The following is a 22,978-nucleotide window of genomic DNA, read 5'->3' on the forward strand; positions in this document are numbered from 1 at the left end:
GCGGCAGCTTCTGTTGGTGTAGTTGTGTCTGTGTCTATATGATAATGCGGGTAATAGCCCTTCCCCTGGTGTACAATCTGCGTCTGACTGTGCCAGGACTGAGACGCTGACCTCCAGCCTCTGTAGACACTGTAACACCGCTCAGTACATCATTACATGTCACCATCAGTCACACCATAGACACTTACCCCAGCCCATGCTAGGTGTGAGCGTCTAAACGTCTCTATACACAGCCACTTCACCAACATACAGATATGTCCTCATACACCTTTCCTATATCCTGCCATGTATATTATGGTTTGGCATGCCATAGAGTCAGAGATTAGCCATGCTTTATTATGCTACTTTATACATATTCTATTATGGGAAACAATTTTTTTTAAATCCATCCACTCGCTGCACTTAGAAAAAACTTAGCAATGGTATATATAGAAAAGGTGTAAGTGGCCACATCTGTACCTGCAACACTTCCATGACACTCACACACATACCACCCAACATTCTCCATGGTGAAGTAGGGACTCCTGCGCCCAAAAAGGGGATATGGACTTGGAAAAAAGGGGGCATGGCTTCACAGGAATGATATGATTGTGATCCACGCCCCCTGTTTTCAAACCCACACCCCGCACACCCTGCACCCATATAATTATACTTATCACTCTGCTTTCCCAGCACTGGCTGCAGAGCTGCAAAAATCACAGGGAAAGTGTCCACCATGGCCATTATCCTTGTGATTTACGCATCTGCAGTACAGATTTTCCCTGGGAACAAGGTGCAGGTGCCAAGTTCTCAGAGAACTGCACATGCAGAGCAAACTGTGACATGAAGCCAGAGTCTACTGCACTGCCGGAGAGGCGTTGAACCATACAGAAACTGTATATAGGCCCACTCCTCTCTGAAACCACACCTGGGAACACCTAATACATATTCATTACACTTCTATGTGCGTGTGTCAAAAATACTTAATCTCTGTACAAACACAATCAGGATGTATGCACAGTGCAATTCAGACACATGTGCAGTATAAGGAAAATGCTCAACTGCACCAGACACAGCATGTGACTCAGAATCAGGCCCTTATTACTCTCTATGAGCTGCAATAAACATAAATGCCTCATAGTCCATGAGGTCACTATCTGCTGTTTTTTTATGGACTGCACAATGATCAATAACAAACCCTTCATCAGTGAGAACTTTTCTTGCAAATTTCTCATCATATCTGAACATATGTATCTTGTCCTGCCCAACCATCATATAAGTTGTATTTAAAATCCCAAACAATATCAGGTGTCCTTCTGGTTTTAGTAGCTTCACAAATTTTCTGAAATTATTTATATAATCATCTTGGTCTTTGCTGATGAAATCCAAGAGAGCTGTACTGATAACACAGTCTGCTGGTGGGAGCACCTCCGGGTCTGTGAGATTCTCATTGTCAATGTCACATTTCATGATGTTTGTTATTGCCGTCTTCAATGTCATGTCTTTGTCCTGACACTGGTCACTGAAATATACAAACACAATAAGGTTCACTGGGATCTAGGACTAGCCATGCCACCACATGAGAAATAGGATATAGTTTTATATGGAGACTCAATGGGTTGGTAGGTATAATTTAGGAAGGCATTGTTTGTTTTCTAGAAGTTTTCCTCGAAAATGTTAGAGATTGGTCATTATTGTACATTTTCAATCAGACTCCCCTTTAATCTTTCAGGAGCATTTTATATGGCAGTGGTGGGAAACAGGTGGCCATTGGATACCACTATCGGGTACACTCAGCTACTACCTACTTTATTCTCTGCTTAATACACAGCTACAATAAATCATAAAGCAGAGAATAAGACTGAAGATGATCAGATTATCAGATTTCTTTTTTGCTTATCCTCATACAATATAAGTAGTATATGTGGATCTTAGAGCATTTGTGCCACTTTTGTGTTAGAGGAAGCATTTAGTGACATGTACAATTATGATTGGCATGTGGGCTGGTGTGGGGGTTGTAGGCACCCTAGGCAAAATTTTACATCACTGCCCTAATTTCCCAATACACTCCTTCAAAACATTTCCATAAAACCACACTTGGTCTATGACAATTTGGACACAGTCATTTTGCACATCCATTTATCAACTCACCCTCACAGTACCCATTAAAACATTTGTCCACACTGTCAGCACTACCTATCCTCCTGCTACCCAGCACCTACTAATCCAATCACCCTGAGAACTCATTAAGCCCTCTCACAGCACAAATTACCTCCTACCCCACACCCTCCCAGCACATATTAATCATTACACTCCAAGCACTCATTAACCCCTCTCACAGCAAAAATTATCCCCCCCTCCCTTCCCGGAACCTATTTATCCTTTCACGCTCAACACCCATTAACTCTGTCACCCAGCACTTATTAATCCATTCACCCCAGCACTCATTAACTCCCCTTCTCACAGTACCCATTAACCTCAATCACACACAAAGAACCCATTAAAGGTTCCCTTACTTTCCTGGCTCTTGCTGCTCATTCACCTCCTCATTCCTGTATAGCCTGTGGGGCAGAGTTTGCATAATTGGCTGTGCCAGAGGGAAGGGGAGGAAAGGGGGAAAAAGCCTATTCTGCTGGTATTCCGGCACCATCAATTCACTGCCTGTTGGGATTCCGGTGTCGGTATTGTAATCGCTGGGATCCGGACAGGTGGGTTTTTTGCCTCTCTTTTTGAGGTAACGGTAACAGCTTCAGGCGGCATTTCCCACATAATGGGGGGTTACTAATTCTGCCTAATATCTACTTTGGAAATGCATAAATCCTATTTATTTCATTCTGTGTTATAGATTTGATTCAGGAATAATATCATTTTTGGATACAGTCATAGTGAATGGAGAAATAACTAGAATATAATAAAATACATGATATAGGGCCTAATTCAGTAAGGATAGCAAATTGTAATAATCAGCAGAATTTGCTATCCTTTTTCTAGCATACTGACCGGAGCCCCCCCCCCCCCCCACCACCCGCCCCCTTCAACAAGCAGAAATTGTGAGTGATCGCAATATCTGCTTGTTAGCAGAAATACTCAAAGCCTCTGCTGATGCAGCTTATCTGTGACTGCAGGAGACCTGCCACCTTCTCCCTGATCACAGCAACTGTGTGTGACGTCATGCAGCTGCTGTGATCACGTCCATGACACGCCCATGTTTGTCTGACTCCGCCCCGTTTCCGCCGCACCACCCTGCAACACTCCGTCTCCTCCATGGAAACGGAGCGTTGCCCGCCCCGCCGCCCAGCGACCGCCTCTACCTGATTAACAGGCAGAAGCAACTGCATTTTCTGCAGCCCCCCACAAAAAGTGTGGGTGCATGCGCAGGACGGGTACTTTGCATGCGTCCACGGGGCAGTCGTAAAAATTCCGATTGAATCGCAATTTGCAATCCAACCTGAAATAGGCAAAAAATAACAAGTGTGATTTACCTTACCTGCTGAAATTACATAACTACAGTATCTGCGTTATTTTATAGACATATAGAAACATAGAATGTGACGGCAGATAAGAAGCATTTGGCCAATCTCGTCTACCCATGTGTATACACACACACACACACACACACACACACACACACACACACACACACACAAAGGGCCATGGTGGAAATCAAACCCACAACCTACTGCCCAAATTAATTGATTAACAATATCTTATTAGACAGCTGAGGTATGTTATGAACCACAAGATTAGTAGAGTCTTCCATTCAGACAAATTAATTTAAAGTAAAGCACTGCGCTTCTTGTAAACTACAATACACATATAATAAAGTGGCTGCATGCTCAGCAGTAAACATTGGGAGACCTTTACTTTATAAAATATACCTGTACATTTATTTTAAACATACATATTAAAATACAAAGAAATAACACAATAAAATACAAATATAATTGCATGAGACTTGTTCATTATGTGTCCCTGGTGACTTCTAGGACATATACAGTTCATCAATGGTCCTTAATGCTCCCTTGTGTTGTTAATTTATGATAGCAATATACTGTGGAACTGTTGTTTTAATATCTTTTTTGCAGTGGGGTACACTGATATTCCACAGTGAATAACATTGGGATGTATAGTTGGATCTTGATCCGAGGCACCAACAGGCTAAAGCCTTGACTGTTCCCAGGATGCATTACACTGCCTCCTCTGTAGCCCCGCCTCCAGGCACTGGAGCTCAGTTTGTAAGTTGGTGCCTGCAGCTAACAGGTGGTGCTGCGCTAGGCAGTCCTATGCAGTGACCCCACTATAACCACCATGGCAAGGAGCACAGGTCGAGTTTACTAAAAATCCATTTAACATAGACTCCATTATACCTGGTGGTGAGGACCAGCAGGGGGATAAGGCGCTGACCTGTAGCCCCTCCCCCAGCTCCGGGTGCCATCTACTGCTGGTGTTCCCACCCTGGAGCTGAATTTCTCTCTCTCGCCCACTCCCTATCAGCGTTTGGGCACCATTTCATAGAGCTGCCCTGATCCTTGGGACTGCTTGGCACTGTCTCCTTTGTGAAGCCACCTGCGTTATCAGCGCTGTGCATTTACAGACACTTAAGTATTTTACATGTCATTTTAGACAGTGTTAGTTAAGAACAAGTGTACTGCCATAGGAATATATAGTACAAGTATTGTGTGATATACATACAGTGGTCACTGTGCATTGTTATATCTATAGTCATATATATATATATATATATATATATATATATATATATATAATTTACTAGTCCAGTGCAGTTTATTGTTTATCTGTAATACTTCTGTATTGTACTTGTGACTGAATGTGCCTGTAGCTGCAGTGTGGTTTCTATCCGTGTATCCCACTACTTGCTATCACTATAGTTCTACACCCTGGGGAGCTAAGTGAGTCCGGGTCTCATTAATATATATAGTGCTACAAAGCATATACTGTTTAGTATTTTTCACTGTGTATTTCAGTCATCCCATACCGCTCAAATCCTCTGTGTGCTGTATTTGTTGACACATAACTAAGGGGGTTATTTGCAGGTATTATATTTGTCTGGCTATATTGTGCTGCTACGCTCTAAGGCTACATTCACTATAATGTCTGCCTTACAGGGCAGGGAATCCACAGATGCTCCTGCATCAGGCAGTGTTGGCACCACTGATTTACCTGAGGGGGAAATAGCTGAAGGTTCAGACACTGAGTGCTGTACATCTCCCAGTCAACCCGCTGCACCTGTGGTCAACGAAGACCCACCTTGGGCAACATTTTCAAGTTTGCTAAATACACTTGTGACACTTGGCAGGGGTACCAAGGAGGGATTGCACAACCAAGTGTAGGGGGTGGAGTGGTGGTGCCGGTACCCCTGCCACAGAAAGGCAGGGGATACTATTCAACCCTGTTTCTAGTTCCGAAACCAAATGGGTCTTTCCGGCCGGTACTCAACCTCAAATTTAAGAACAAGTTTGTGAGACTGTCCAAATTCTGTATGAAAACTCTGCACTCCATAATACTGGCCATGGAACCCGAGGATTGTATTGTATGCCTGGACATACAGGATGCTTATCTGCATATTCCTATTCCCATATCGCATCAGCAGTATCTGCGGTTTGCTAATGGCAACCTACATTATCAATTCCAGGCCCTGCCATTTTGACTGGCTTCGGCCCCTCGGATTCTCACCAAGGTTACGGCCGTAATGACGGCTCTTCTCTGCTGTCAGGGAATCAGTATCCTGCCATATCTGGATGACTTGTTGATCCTGGCGAACTCCCAAGATGTCCTCCTCAGCCATCTGGATCTGACGGTCAAATTCCAACAAGCTCACAGGTGGCCCATCAACTGGAATAAATCCTCACTGTTTCCTGCTCGAAGCATGGTGCACCTGGGAACACTGTTGGACAAACACAGTCAGAGACTGTTTCTGTCTACAGAAAAAGTCCTGAACCTTCATGACAGGATCAGATACTTCCTATCTTGCCAAAGAGTGTCTGCGATGCAAGTACTAGGCCTCATGGTGTCGGCTTTCGACATGGTGGAGTACGCTCAGTTTCATTCCCACCCTCTGCAGTGGTTAACTCTTTGCAAGTGGGATGGCCTGCCTCACTGGATCAGGTCTCACATGATCTCCCTAACTACAGAAGTTCATCTGTCAATGAGCTGGTGGCTACAGGACCAATAGTTGAGCAGGGGCCGTCCTTTCTGGATTTCCAACTGGGTCCTCCTGACAACAGATGCCAGTCTGAGAGGTTGGGGTGCGATATTGGAGCCACACTCTCTACAGGATCTGTGGACCAGTAAGGAATCTCTCCTCCAGATAAACATTCTGGAAGTGTGGGCAGTGTTCAATACGTTGACACTTGCCCTGCCTCTGATTCAGAACTGGCCTGTTCAAGTATAATCAAACAATGCCACTACAGTGGCATACATAAATAATCAAGGCAGCACTCATAGTCGCATGGCAATGATGGAAGTGTCAAAAATACTTCAATGGGCAGAACGCCATCTGCCAGCAATATCGGCAGTGTTTATTCTGGGAGTCCTCAACTGGGAAGTGGATTTCCTTAGTCGTCAGGACATACACGCCGAAGAGAGGAGTCTTCATCAGGAAGTCTTTCAACTCCTAGTGGACAAGTGGGGTCTACCAGATGTAGACCTCATGGTGTCTCAACACAATCACAAGGTTCGGGTCTTCGGATCAAGGACAAGGGATCCTCAAGCAGCGTTAGCCCTTCTCCTGTCATGAGAACGTGGGTCTATGTAACTACCATCAACCATCTCCCTAACCTGCTACTACATTGGACTGGTTAACGAAACTGAGATCCAGTGCCTGGAGGCGGGGCTATAGAGAAGGTGGTGCAATGCATCCTGGGAACAGTCAAAGCTTTAGCCTGTTTGTGCCTCGGATAAAGATCCAACTCTACACCCCAATGTTATTCCTTGTGGAAACTAGTGTACCTTGCAGAAAGAGATTTAATCTCCTTTTGCAACTAAGTAGCATTTTTGTTGAACTAGAATTTACAAATAAATGAATTACCCCACTGCACCCACAGGCTTTTACTGGTAACAATGTTCTGCTTAGTCAATGCTGGATGCCGGCGTCCCGGCTAAGTTCAGACACAGAATACTGATTACCGTAGCATGGACGCTTTAATAGTTACCCCTGCACACGTGTAGTGATCCTTCCACTGCGATCAAGCCCCCATTCCTCTTCTCTCGGTGGTGAGGCTATCACCGCACTGGGCAGGTAACAGCGCTGGTAAGCATTTAGTTCTATTTGTTTAGCTGCTGGATGTTTGTCGCTGCCAGTGCAGACCACAGTGCCGGGGTAGTTTCAGTCACTTACAGCAGCGTATCTCCCTGTGCTGATGATGCAGTAGAGGTAAGCCAGTGACTGATAGTGTCAACGCGTTTCATCCCACAATGCACTGGGACTTTCTCAAGACTGCAGACTCCTTGGTCCTTTACTCTTTTATACCTGTGACTCCTCATTAATTAATCCCAGATGTATCAACTGATGAGTCTCCATACGTATGTTATCAACATTCATGGATTTCAAAACTAATAAGACTAATACAACATTCATATAAAATCCTCATGGAAATTCTATACCAATAGAATAAAAAATATATCTACTTCAGTAAAAGTCTCCCAACTGTAACAAATGACCTTATTAATTGCTTGCTAGCACCTTTCAATTTATATTCACAAACAGTGTTATTTCCTCTGTGATTTCCAAGAGCTCTTAATTCAAGGTCCCAATATACCATATGCTAGTCCATATACATCCTATATTATCACACATATATTAAAAAATCTCTTAGGAATTTAACATTATAAATATAAGAACACATACCTTATGTGTAATAATTAAAGTCCTCCATTTAGAATGCTAATTTTCCACATAAATAGAAGGGTCTAACTACATCCACAGAAAAAGCTACTAGTTTTTTCAAAGGATATTTTCAACTATTTTACATTATTTTCCCCCTCCTTAGTTTCCCCCCACCCTCAATGAAATCCCCGGTTTGTATATTTAACCTATTATAATGGTTTAGTGGGATAAAAGTATAGAACATCCTGTACCTTTTCCAATATCGTCTTCATCCTATATCCATATTAAACATAATAAGTTACATTGGGTCTCATAGGAGATGGCACATACTTAATTAACAATCTGAATGTGTATAATCTAATGCCTCATTGAGGCCTTTAGGAGTGAGAGTCTCTAGTTTAAAAATCTAAGATGATTCCCCTATACAGAGCTGTCTAAACTTATTACCTCTCCTTTTTGTGTTATTTTTTTCTACTGCCAGAATTCTCTGAACCTGCTCTTAATAGTTCCAGTGGTTTTCCCTACATATTGTAGGAGCAGGGACCCTGGAGAACATACACACAGTAACTATATTCACATTTCATAAATTGTTTCATTTTAAATGTTTCCTCAGTCACACTGGATTTATACTAGTTGATTTATTTACCATAAATTTGTAAGTAAAGCAGAATTATTTATTGCATTAATAGCTACCTACAAATTAATGTGCTAGCCAATTACCTGGACCTCCTTCCTCTATACCAATCTGAGTTTTCAACATACTTGGGTTTAAAATAACATTCTTCAATATAGGATCCTAATCCAATACTGTGAAGTTATCACTAACAATCTTTTTGATTTTCCATAATTTGATGTTATATTTAGATGAAAATATAATATTTTCAGATATCAACCTATTTTTTATTGGCTTTTTCATGTCAACAGCTAAATTCCCCGTCTTTACGTTGCTCAAGCTCTCCCCTTCCACTGTAGTTTTAGCTGTCTTTTCTACACAATTTTCTAGCATAATCGCTCGCATTATTAAGGAGTTTATCCAGATATCCTCTCCCTTCGAAGTGTAACAGCATTATCCCTATTTGGGAAAAAAGTCCTCATCACAAGCACAATTTTGCCATAGGTGCACTATTTATTTTTTGGGGATATTCCTAAACCATGGTCTATGAGGACTGCTAGTATAATGTAGATAGGTAGAGGCACACATGGGCATCATATAATCTATAGAAAATTTACACCATCCCTGGCAGAAAAAGCAACATCCAGAAAGACTACAGTGTCAAAACAAAATGTGTGAGTAAATTGCAAATTAAAATCATTAGTGTTTAAATAATTAACAAATTCCAGTGCTGTGTTGACCCCCCTTCCAAATTATAAAGAAACCATCTATAAAATGGCCATAGAGGACCAGATCATCTCTATATGGACCACTCCATGTAAATTGTTCCTCGAAGCGGCCCATATAGAGATTTGCAAAACTTGGTGCAAATCTGGTTCCCATGGCCATCCCCAGTGTCTGTAAATAATGTGTGATTAAACAAAAATAATTATGTGTTAATATACATAATATTGCATCATTTACAATGTCTTGTCTCTCTCTTGTTATATCCATGCACCATTTAAATAATATTTTATCATCTCAATTCCTACTTCATGTGGAATATTTCTAGATAGGGCTTGGATGTCGAGTGTAAAATATGCCCAACCCTCCATCCAACAAATTTCAGAGACTTTCTGCAGGATATGCTTGTTTTTTTTTAATGTGAGACTTTAGTTTGGTGATGTGGATCTGCAAGTGGGCATCTACAAATTGTGATAAATTAGAAGTGAGGGACCCAATTCCAGAAATAATGGGATGACCAGGTGGTGCACTAAGTTATTTGTGAATTTTATACAAATGATAATAAAATGGGAGTGATAGGATAGGGACACACTAAAAAATTTAATTCTTCCTCTGCTATTTCATCCTCTGCCCGGGCCTAAAATAGTAAGCCATTATATTCAATTTGATAAGGGGAGGTAGGATCACTGGATAACTGTTTATAGTGATCACTGTTATGTAGCTGCCTTTCTGCTACTATAATATAATTAATGCGATCTTGTATAATGATTCCCCCACTCCCTTATCAGCTGGTTTGATGACCAGCAAATTGATATTTTTACTTTCCCTTAGTGCCTGTCTCTGTTGTTTAGATAATTTCTGCCTAAAAGCTAGTGGATAGTCAATGCCAGATTTAGGTTCACATGGGCCTGCAACTGAAATTTATGAAATACCTATTGTGTGCTGACGCAGCGGATGTGGCTAGTGATGTGGGGGGCATGACCAGTGGTGTGGGGGTGGGGCCTGCTTCATGGTTTGTATCTAGAGCGTTCCTTTAATTGCCCTGCATCCTACTCACTTTACTTATACAGATGTAGCAATGGTCATCCATTCTGCAGCTCGGCATATTTGCAGCAATCAAGTGTTCCCACAACTAGGACGCATGTGTGCTTCTAAGAACAAGCACCCATAGGAATACATGAGCAGTGTACTAAGCTGCAGCTCAGCATGGCGTGTGTGCCCATGTGGCCGAGCTGCAGGATGGATGAGTGTGGCTACATCTGTATCTACAGTGTTATATGAAAGTCTACAAACAAAAAAAAACATACTTAACATGACTGTAAAGTAAAAATGGTGCTTAGTGATTATATGAATTTGAAACCTCTCTACTAAAGATCATATGGGTCACTAATACCCCTTTCACACCACTTGAGATGGGTCGCACCCAGGAGCCTGATATGGGAGCTCCCAGGTTATGCCCTCCCTTAGGCACCTCGCTGCTACTGTTTGCCATTCGGCATATTGCTGGGTTTGTGATGTCAGCGGTAATGCGGTGGGGGAGGCACATGGAGATCACATGATTTCCAAGCACAACCCGTACAAAGACACACATTAAATGGGAAACCGGGTAGCATCAACCCGGCTCCCATTCACACTGCACAGTGAGCCGAGTTGAACACGAGGTCAACCCTGCTCACTACCAGTACCGGTAATACCATCTAGATTTTTCCCTTTCAGACCACACATGAACACATGTTACGTGCGCTGATGTGCCAATAACCCGTGTTCATAGCAGTATCCGTTCACATGGTCGACCATGTTATGGTCGACAGTCATTAGGTCGACCACTATTGGTCGACATTGACATGGTCGACATGGACACATGGTCGACACATGAAAATGGTAGACACATGAAAGGTCAACACATGAAAAGGTCGACATGAGTTTTTTAACTTTTTTTTCTTTTGGGGAACTTTTCCATACTTTTTGATCCATGTGGACTACGATTGGAACGGTAATCTGTGCCGAGCGAAGCGGTGGAGAGCGAAGCGAGCCATGCGAGGGGATGTGGTGCACTAATTGGGGTTCCCAGTCACTTTGCTCAAAAAACGACACCAAAAAAAGTTAAAAAATTCATGTCGACATTTTCATGTGTCGACTTTTACTGTGTCGACAATGTTCATGTGTCCATCTGTCCATGTCGACCATGTCAATGTCGACCAATAGTGGTCAACCTAATGGTTCATACCGGAACCATTCATAGCTGGTGGTCTGAAAGGGGTAGAAGCAATATCATGAAGGTGACATCTCTATATACAGTACTGTATATAAAAAAGAGAGCCCTAACCTTATTAATAGCTATACAAAGAAGATACTAGAGCTAGAACCGATAGTGAGAATTTTTTTTAAAAAGCCACTATGTACAAAACTACATGTCACCACTTTGTCATGTGGTATCTTGGTGGTGTAATCTGGTAACGTGAATCCATTACCCCATCTTTCCTCAATTCATAATCAAACACCCATTAGCACATTCATCCACCCACCATATAAGCTCCCACAAAGCTCCCCTCACACAGTACCACCCAAACTACATTCAAACTGCACCCATACTACTCTCACACAGCGGAACCCTTACTATGTCACACAGCACCCACACTATGCTCACACAGCATCACCAATACTACTCTCACACAGCTTCACCCATACAACTCTCACACAGCTTCACCCATACATCTCTCAAACAGCTGTACCCATACTATACAGATATATTTAATTGCCTGCGCTAAGGGATTAAGCTGCTTTCTTAGAATAGATTTTTGTGGTGTTTAAAAGAAAGCGCTAGGGATGTTAAATTAAAAAATTGCACATAATGATTAATAAAAATGTTGATGTGAGAGTAAATGTGAAGCGGTACCTGTAAAAAGAAAGAAAAAATTGTTATTGATAAAATGTTTACACTCTTTTGAGTGAATGTGGAAGAGGAGATTGCCGGCAACACTTTATTACTGCTGAATGTCCATGAATTCCTACCTTTCCCTGTGCTAGACTTCGGTGCCGTGGAGAGCACTGATTGCAGGGACCGCTGGGTGCCAATTCAGAAGCCACTGGACGCCGCTGTGAGCACTACGGCTCTGTTGTTGTTCGTCCGCGGCTGTTGGTATTTGATGGTGCTAGCGGTACTTCCGAGTGCCGCTGAGTCCAGGGCTGGCAATGTTAGCGTGTCCTGCTGTGTGTTCCGAGATGCGCTCCGGCGTGATGTTAGTGGCAGCTTAAGTTGCAGCGGGTTCTGTTTGTGTTGCGGCTGTTGATGGATTTTCCTCTTTGGAGTGTAAATAATGATCACCAACGCGTTTCATGCACTTAAGCTGCCACTAACATCACGCCGGAGCGCATCTCGGACGAACAACAACAGAGCCGTAGTGCTCACAGCGGCATCCAGCGGCTTCTGAATTGGCACCCAGCGGTCCCTGCAATCAGTGCTCTCCACGGCACCGAAGTCTAGCACAGGGAAAGGTAGGAATTCATGGACATTCAGCAGTAATAAAGTGTTGCCGGCAATCTCCTCTTCCACATTCACTCAAAAGAGTGTAAACATTTTATCAATAACAATTTTTTCTTTCTTTTTTACAGGTACCGCTTCACATTTACTCTCACATCAACATTTTTATTAATCATTATGTGCAATTTTTTAATGTACCCATACTATGTCACACATCAACCATACTACACTCATACAGCAACACTCATGCTACTCTCACAGCACCCATACTCTGCTCATATAGCACCCATAAAACATTCACACAGCAGTACCCATACTACGTCACACACCACCCATACTGCACTCACACATCGGCACCCATACTACTTAACACAGTGGTAACCATACTACACTCACACATCAGCACCCAAACTGCGCTCACACAGCAGCACCCATACTACTCTCACAGAGTGGCACCCACACTACGATCACACAGCGGCACCCACGCTATGCTCACACAGCGGCAATCACACTACGCTCACAGAGCATCACCCATACTACTCTCAAACAGCGGCGCGCATACTACACTCACACAGAAGCTCCCATACTGCACTCAGACAGAAGCACCCGTACTACTCTCAAACAGCAGCACCAATAATATGTCACACAGCGGCGCCTATACTATGCTCACAAAGCAGAACCCATACTACACTCACACAGTGGTGCCTATACTACGTCTCATAGCACCCATATTACGCTTACACATTGGAAGCCCTACTACTTAACACAGTGGCACCCATACTGCAGTCACATATCGGAACCCATACTACTTTACACAGTGGCACCCATACTACACTCACACAGCAGTACCCATACTTTGTCACACACCACCCATTCTACACTCACACAGCGGCACCCATACTATTTCACACAGTGGCACCCACACTAAACGCACATAGCAGCACCCATACTAATCTCACACAGCAGCACCCATAGTACTTCACACAGCAGCACCCATAAAACTCTCAAACAGCAGCTCTCATACTACATTACACAGCGGCACCCATACTACGCTCACACAGCATCACCCATACTATGCTCACATAGCGTCACCCATACTACACTCACACGGCAGCACCCATACTACTCTCACACAGCAGCACCCATACTACTTCACACAGCAGCACCCATACTACTCTCACACAGCAGCACCCATAGTACTTCACACAGCAGCACCCATACTACGTCACACAGCACCCATAATAGGATCACACAGCGAGACACGAAATACGCTCACACAGCAGCACCCATAATACGCTCACACAGAGGCACCCATACTACATCACACACCACCCATACTACGCTCAAACAGCAGCAGCCATACTACTTCACACAGTGGCACCCATACTATTCTCAAACAGCAGCACCAATACTACTTAACACAGTGGCACCCATACTATACTCACACAGCAGCACCCATACTATGTCACACACCACCCATACTACACTCATAGAGTGGCATCCATACTACTTCACACAGTGGCACTCATACTATTCTCACACAGTAGCAGCCATAAAACTCTCAAACAGCAGCACGCATACTACATTACACAGCGGCACCCATACTACGCTCACACAGCATCACCCATACTATGCTCACATAGCGTCACCGATACTACACTCACACACCAACACCCATACTACTCTCACACAGCAGCACCCATACTACTTCACACAGCAGCACCCATACTTCACTCACACAGCAGCACCCATACTACTCTCACACTGCGGCACCCATACTACTTCACACATTGGCACCCATACTACACTCACACAGTGGCACCCATACTACTCGCACACAGCAGAACCCATATTATTTCACACAGCAGCACCCATACTACACTCACACAGCAGCACCCACACTATACTTACACAGAGGCACCCATACTATTTCACACAGTGGAACCAATACTACTTAACACAGTGGCACCCATACTACACTCACACAGCAGCACCCATACTATGTCACACCCCACCCATACTACACTCACAGAGCGGCATCCATACTACTTCACACAGTGGCACTCATACTACTCTCACACAGTTGCACCCATACTACTCTCACACAGCGGCATCCATACTACTTCACACATTGGCACCCATACTACACTCACACAGCAGCACCCATACTATGTCACACACCACCCATACTACACTCATAGAGTGGCATCCATACTACTTCACACAGTGGCACTCATACTATTCTCACACAGCAGCACCCATACTACTTCACACAGCAGCAGCCATACTACTCTCACACAGCAGCACCCATAGTACTTCACACAGCAGCACCCATACTACGTCACACAGCACCCATAATAGGATCACACAGCGAGACACGAACTACGCTCACACAGCAGCACCCATAATACGCTCACACAGAGGCACCCATACTACATCACACACCACCCATACTACGCTCAAACAGCAGCAGCCATACTACTTCACACAGTGGCACCCATACTATTCTCACACAGCAGCACCCATACTATGTCACACACCACCCATACTACACTCACAGAGCAGCACCCATACTACTTCAAACAGCGGCACCCATGCTACGCTCACACAGTAGCACCCATAAAACTCTCAAACAGCAGCACTCATACTACATCACACAGCAGCACCCATACTACGCTCACACAGTGGCACCCATACTATGCTCACATAGCGTCACCCATACTACACTCAGACAGCAACACCCATACTACTCTCACACAGCAGCACCCATACTACTTCACACAGCAGCACCCATACTTCACTCACACAGCAGCACCCATACTACTCTCACACAGCGGCACCCATACTACTTCACACATTGGCACCCATACTACACTCACACAGTGGCACCCATACTACTCGCACACAGCAGAACCCATACTATTTCACACAGCAGCACCCATACAACACTCACACAGCAGCACCCACACTATGCTTACACAGTGGCACCCATACTATTCTCACACAGTGGCACCAATACTACTTAATACAGTGGCATCCATACTACACTCACACAGCAGCACCCATACTATGTCACACCCCACCCATACTACACTCACAGAGCGGCATCCATACTACTTCACACAGTGGCACTCATACAACTCTCACACAGTTGCACCCATACTACTCTCACACAACGGCACCCATACTACTTCACACATTGGCACCCATACTACACTCACACAGCAGCACCCATACTATATCACACAGCACCCATACCACACTCACAGAGCGGCATCCATACTACTTCACACAGTGGCACTCATACTATTCTCACACAGCTGCACCCATACTACTCTCACACAGTTGCACCCACACTACGCCCACACAGTTGCACCCATACTACTTCACACAGTGGCACCCATACTATTCTTAAACAGCAGCACCCATACAACATCACACAGCGACACCCATACTACTCTCAAACAGTGGCACCCATACTATGCTCACACAGAGGCACCCACACTACTCTTACACAGCACCCATACTATGCTCACACAGCAGGACCCATACTACTCTCACACAGCAGGACCCATACTACTCTCACACAGCAGGACCCATACTACTCTCACACAGCAGGACCTACACTACTCTCACACAGCAGGACCCATACTACTCTCACACAGCAGGACCCATACTACTCTCACACAGCAGAACCCATACTACTCTCACACAGTGGCACACATACTACTCTCACACAGTAGCACCCCTACTACACTCGCATTTCGGCACCCACACTATGCTCACACAGTGGCACACATACTACACAGCACCAATACTGTGCTCACAGCCCCCATTAACTAGCACCTAGCACTCAGTAACCTAACAATTTCTACATCCCAATGCACATTAACACATTCACCCCATACACCTCACACCCCTATACAAACACACACCTCGCACCCCCATACAAACACACACCCCACACCCCCATACACACACTTCATCCCCCCCAACACACATGACTCACAGACACACCCTTATTCAGTAACTTTTTGTGCCTCACAGGAGCTCCTGGCCCATCTGGTGCTGCAGTGCAATGGAAATCTGATGCAAGGCAAGATCATAGAAATTCTGTTCTTCTAAAACCGCAAGGTCTTGCGATAACCCTACTCAGCCCTTACATTATACAATTATTAAGGAGACAACATGTACAAAATAAAGGAAAAGAACTCTGTACAACAAATGCGCATCTTGTAAATAATCCCAAAATGTGGAAAATTAATAGATCAAAATTAAGGTTGACTAATTGGAGCCATTAATTTGAGCCCCAAATATGAAATAATTGAGAAGAACCTCTCTCTAATGCTGGGTACACAGTGTACACTAGATGATATATCTACTATAGATGAGTGGGTCCAGACAGGGCACCCCTGGAATTTTATGGCAGACATATAGACATAGGTGTGTTTAGAAAATCTAATTTTCTCCGGCAGTTGTAGGATATGTTGAAATGTCACGTTCCACTGGATTATGATTCTGTCTCTTTTGAGTCTTCTGAGTTTGTCTGACTTTGGCCACAAATGTGGTCTCTTCCCACTTTATTGGAAAACACTTTGTCAAATTTGGAATTTCCATTTCTACCTTTGCGGCTATATATTCTCACAAATCTGGTTATGATGTTAAAGCTTGTTTCATATTCTGTACTAGGCTTTAATTTAAACTTTAAACCTAGGATCAAGTTCAGCAGAACCCCTGCAATTATTCGGCAGTACCTCAGGACTTATACAACAGATAGCCAGCACACCTATATTTTTACACCATACAGGACTGGGCTGCAGTAATCTATTACTTTTGCAGCCCCCCTATATTTTTACAACATACAGGATAGGGACACAGCGTTACTTTATGTTTACAGCGCTCGACAGGGAGACAGCATTCCTTTATTTTTACAGCACCGCTATATTTTTACAGAATGCAGGACAGGGCCATGGTGTTCCTTTATATCTATAGCACCACTATATATTTACAGCATACAGGACAGGGCCGCAGTGTTCCTTTATTTTTACAGCACCCCTGTATTTTTACATCATACAGGAAAGAGCCTGAGCACCCCAGGATTTTTACAGCACTCCTGTATTTTTACAGCATACAGGACAGGGCCACAGCATCTGTGTATTTTTACAGCACCGCTGTATTGTTACAGCATAAGAGACAGGGCCACAGCACCCCTATATTTTTACAGCATACAGGACAGGGACACAGCACCCCTGTATATTTATGGTACTCGACAGGGCCACAATGACCCTTTATTTTTACAGCACACAGAACATATTCCCTGTAGAGCACAGGCCTGCAACACTCCTGTACAGCACCCCAAACAGCACAGGACACACCAGATCAGCAACCCTGTACAGCACAGGACAGCAGCACCACTAACAGCACAGTATAGCAGCACAGAACACCACACCAGAACAGCACAGGACAGCAGCACCACTAATAGCACAGTACATCAGCACAGGACACCACCCCAGAAGAGCACAGGACAACAGGACCTATGTACACCACCCACAGACAGACGTCTGCCTTGCTCACTCTCCAAGTCCAGAGTAAAAATAGCAGCAACATGTGGCTCCTTATATGGAATCCAAAACCCATGAGAATCCAAAAGCGGGATGATGACATTTTGCCTTGTACTGGTATCCAAGTGTAGCGGGAAGTCCCAAGCTGGACTGAGATCTGTGCTCAGATCCAGAAGTCTGGGGGGTTTGGATCTCGGAGATCCGAACCCGCTCATCCCTAGTCTTAACAAACATAACTGAGTTTAAATATTTTCACTATCCGCAACTTCTATGACTTTATTAATCAAGGTTTCATCAACATTTCTTACTTCGGCATTTTCCACCAGTTGTATCTTCCATAATCTTGTAGACCTGAGCATAGCCATGTAGAGATTCCCCTGGTTGTTGTTTCCTCACATCAAATTTCATTTTTACATAAGAAATGGTACTACTATCGAAGGTTCTGCTAAACTCTGCAGAATTTGATCAATATTCTTTTGTTCTTCTTGTGGCCATGAATTAACTTCTCGTAATGCATATCCCTTTAGTTGTCCAATTAGAATCATCACTTGCTGACCACCTATTTAGGGGTAGAGATGAAACATACATGTCATGATCCGGGTAACTAGACGCCGTTTCTTACCGGTTAGGTGCCTCCTGAGGTTGGCTCATTGAGCCAGGGCCGGGCTGTAGTTATGTTTTGCCTGCAGCGCTGGTTTTAGCGGGCCTCCTCAGTGTTTGCACTTGCGGTGGTGCGGTGCTCTCAGTCCTGTCGCTGCTGTCACTGCCGCGCCTGTGGTCTCTGACTGGATGAGCGTCCTCCGTGTGCTCCGGCCACCGCTTCCATCCCTGTGGCTGCTGGGCGCGTGGACTTCTGCTGTTGCAGCCTCCGCCATTATTGTCTCACACATGGGTTCTAAGTTCCTATTTCCCCTTCTGCATTTAGTCTATGGGCACAGCCATGATGGATTTGGATCACATGTTATAATTTCACATATTCACAGTGCTGACAGAACCGGAGCCTAATTGTCCACCAATCCCTACTCACCTGCAGGTATAAATATCCTGTCTCAGCACCTAGAGGGTTGGCAGTGCTTCAATTGTCTCCAGCATTTCCATTGTGCAGTCCTCTGTGGATTATCTTGTGGACTCTTTCTGCATTAGCCTGACTCCCTGGTGGTTTCCCTCTGCGGTGCTATTCCAGTCTCCTGTGTTTATGTCCTTCGGTGCAACCTGCCTTCATTGTTCCCGCACCCAGCATTAACTATATTACATGTTATGGCTTCCCAGCAGCCACTGCCCAGTAGTTTACAGTGTTCCTGTGAATCCCAGCTTTATATACAGTTTCCAGCGAACCCCAGCTTCATCTACAGTTTCCAGCAAACCCCAGCTTTATCTACAGTTTTCCAGTGAATCCCAGCTTCATCTACAGTTTTCAGTGAACCCCAGCTTCATCTACAGTTTCCAGCGAACCCCAGATTCATCTACAGTTTCCAGGGAACCTCAGCTTCATCTGCAGTTTTCCAGCAAACCTCAGCTTCATCTGCAGTTTTCCAGTGAACCCCAGATTCATCTACAGTTTTCCAGTGAACCCCAGCTTCATCTACAGTTTCCAGTGAACCCCAGCTTCATCTACAGTTTCCAGTGAACCCCAGCTACATCTACAGTTTCCAGCGAACCCCAGCTTCAACTACAGATTTCCAGCAAACCCCAGCTTCATCTACAGTTTCCAGCGAACCCCAGCTTCATCTACAGTTTTCCAGCGAACCTCAGCTTCATCTGCAGTTTTCCAGCAAACCTCAGCTTCATCTACAGTTTTCCAGTGAACCCCAGCTTCATCTACAGTTTTCCAGTGAACCCCAGCTTCATCTACAGTTTCCAGTGAACCCCAGCTTCATCTACAGTTTCCAGTGAACCCCAGCTTCATCTACAGTTTCCAGTGAACCCCAGCTTCATCTACAGTTTTCCAGCGAACCCCAGCTTCATCTACAGTTTCCAGCGAACCCCAGCTTCATCTACAGTTTTCCAGTGAATCCCAGCTTCATCTACAGTTTCCAGCGGACCCCAGCTTCATCTACAGTTTCCAGCGAACCTCAGCTTCATCTGCAGTTTTCCAGCAAACCCCAGCTTCATCTACAGTTTCCAGCGAACCCCAGCTTCATCTACAGTTTCCAGCGAACCCCAGCTTCATCTACAGTTTTCCAGTGAACCCCAGCTTCATCTACAGTTTCCAGCGAAACCAAGCTTCATCTACAGTTTCCAGCAAACACCAGCTTCATCTACAGTTTCCAGCAAACCCCAGCTTCATCTACAGTTACCCCCGACCCTTATTATTATTTACAGTTTCACCTGCGATCCCCAGCATCACTTACAACTTCACTCATTATTCCCAACAGCACATTATACCTCAATTGGGCTCCCAGGAATTATACTGAACTTTTCATTTACAGTCTGGATACTGGTCTTTACCAGTCGTTCTCTATATTACCTCCTGTGATTTTTTTTTGTTGATTTGCACATTATATGAATTTTTATTTAATAAAACCTGTGAAAGACATTTCCAGTTGTCATGATCACACTTTCAGACATTAATTGCTACTGTCTAGTGCATGTCTAGGAGTTTACTCACACCTCCCAAATTCCGGTATCCATCAGCCCCTACAACTGAGGCTTCCAGATACTGTCACGGGCCCTCAGTTGTGACAATACTTTTCAATTTGTTCTTGATCTCAGAGAGTTGCCGTCAGAATCTAGATCCTCTCCTGTGTAGATTAGGAGCCATAGGGCCCCAAAGTAATAGAGTAGCATTATAGGGTTCAGTTGAGGCATCAAGGGAATGTTTTGTCTTTAACTGTTAGCTGAATCCCCAGACGTAGAACTAAGGTTAGATGTACCTCCTGCCGGCTGCTGGTCCTCTGACATGTTGTCTGATATTAAATGTTCTTAACACTAGTTACTGGATCCTGTTCCTTGTGATGCCAAATTTGAATTATCACACTCAGGTAGGTACTAGAGGTAGCTGTTGGAAGGTAAGTATGTTTTTATAAGTTGCAGGTAAGTACTCAGGCTCTATAGAAGTACCTTGTCTCTTCTTGACTCTACAGATCTCTTTAAGACTCCATTCTTCCCATAGGGGCAAGGATGGTTTCCACAATAAGGACTTCTTGGAATATTTTGCTACGCAGTGTATTTATTAACTGACATCCTCAACCAAGGACTACACAACATAAAGTACTTGCAATAGCAATATGTCTATTAAACAGAATTACATTACACCAATGCAGTAAAGTTAGCCCACGCAAAATCAATAAATAAGATTTATTGTTCCGCAACTCTTTGTCACTGTGTCTTCTTTTACCTGGTTCTACTAGAGCACAGGTTCTCAAACTCGGTCCTCAGGACCCCACACAGTGAATGTTTTGCAGGTCTCCTCACAGAATCGCAAGTGAAATAATTTGCTCCACCTGTGGACCTCTTAAAATGTGTCAGTAAATAATGAATACAACTGTGCACTTGCTGGGTTACCTGCAAAACATGCACTGTGTGGGGTAATGAGGACCCAGTTTACAGACCTAAGTGCTAGAGTATATCAGGCATAAAGGGTTTGTGCAATATCTTTTAGATTAACACATTGCCATACCCTCAACCATATTTATCATACAATGCTTGTTTTGGTCACCACAACAATTTACACTGACTTAGATGTCTATATAATTATTCATGTTCACAGTACAATACCAATATCACAGTCCATCGGGGTACTCCTTCTCTCTTGTTGGTGCACATGTGAAGAATCTTTTGGAAGTTATGTCTCTAGTAAATTAATCTTGTTTTCCTCTGAAACAGTAGCTTGTTACAAGGCTCCAGAGGGTTAAACAAAACTAACTAGGCTTCCTCAATCTCACTTCACTTGTATAAATCCACAGGGATTGAAGGGGTTAATACATTCTGGCAATAATAGCAGATGTATCAATATAACCCTGCTTTATCTCTGCCTATTCACTGAAAGAGTAGAAAAGGGAACAGTAAAATATAGGTCTCCTGACTAACACCGGTAATGTTATGCACACCAGTGCCTGCAGGAATGTACTGGTGTCTGAACTGTTATGCACACCAGTGCCTGCAGGAATGTACTGGTGTCTGAACTGTTATGCACACCAGTGCCTGCAGGAATGTACTGGTATCTGAATGGATAGGGATGCAAAACAAATGAACTCACAGACAGACTGGGGAATATGACATTACGTACACAGAAGGTGATAGGGTAACGAAATAAACACAAGGTGAACAGAGAAGCCCAGAGGCTAAGAAACTGGGTGTCTCCCTAGTATTAGGAATGCTTAGATGGAAAAAGCAAGATGTTGTGTTTTAATACGTAGAGAACCCGAAATGCTGTTGCTAAGGGTACAGCAAAACCCTAAAGGGTTACCAACGGGTGTGGCAGTAAACTCCTTGGTCAGAGATGGAATGATAGACACAAGGAGAGTCTCCACAATCCTAATCCTCACTTGCAGTGCACAGGTTCAGCTTACTGCCACCAAGCTGACACCTGAACACCTTGCACAGTGAGAAAGGATTTAGGCAGGCAAGTCTGAGAATACAGCCGCAAACTTGCTAAGTTCACAGAGTAGCAAAAGAACCCCAGCAAGTTAAACGACTGACTCCTGTCTTACTGCTAGGTCTGGATTGGCAGAGTGTAGCACCAAATCCCCAGGCCTATTTGCAGTAAGCAACAACAAATACAAAGCTACACAGTACTGGCTAACTTTGAGGAACTAACTAACCAACAAAGATTC

General features: G+C 44.0%; 1 protein-coding gene across 1 annotated transcript in view; it reads right to left on the reverse strand.

Moving 5' to 3' along the window:
- Positions 1-1,079: 1,079 nt before the first annotated feature.
- The window catches only part of LOC134965645 (nicotinamide N-methyltransferase-like), a 93,453-nt gene continuing 71,554 nt past the window's right edge, over positions 1,080-22,978 (reverse strand). Inside the window, exon 3 of the mRNA XM_063941981.1 lies at positions 1,080-1,501. Within this exon, the coding sequence (XP_063798051.1) occupies positions 1,081-1,501 (421 nt within the window). The 3' untranslated portion in view covers position 1,080. The remainder of the gene's footprint in view (positions 1,502-22,978) is intronic.

The sequence above is a fragment of the Pseudophryne corroboree genome, chromosome 10 (assembly GCF_028390025.1).
Source record: "Pseudophryne corroboree isolate aPseCor3 chromosome 10, aPseCor3.hap2, whole genome shotgun sequence".
Classification (NCBI taxonomy): Eukaryota; Metazoa; Chordata; class Amphibia; order Anura; family Myobatrachidae; genus Pseudophryne; species Pseudophryne corroboree.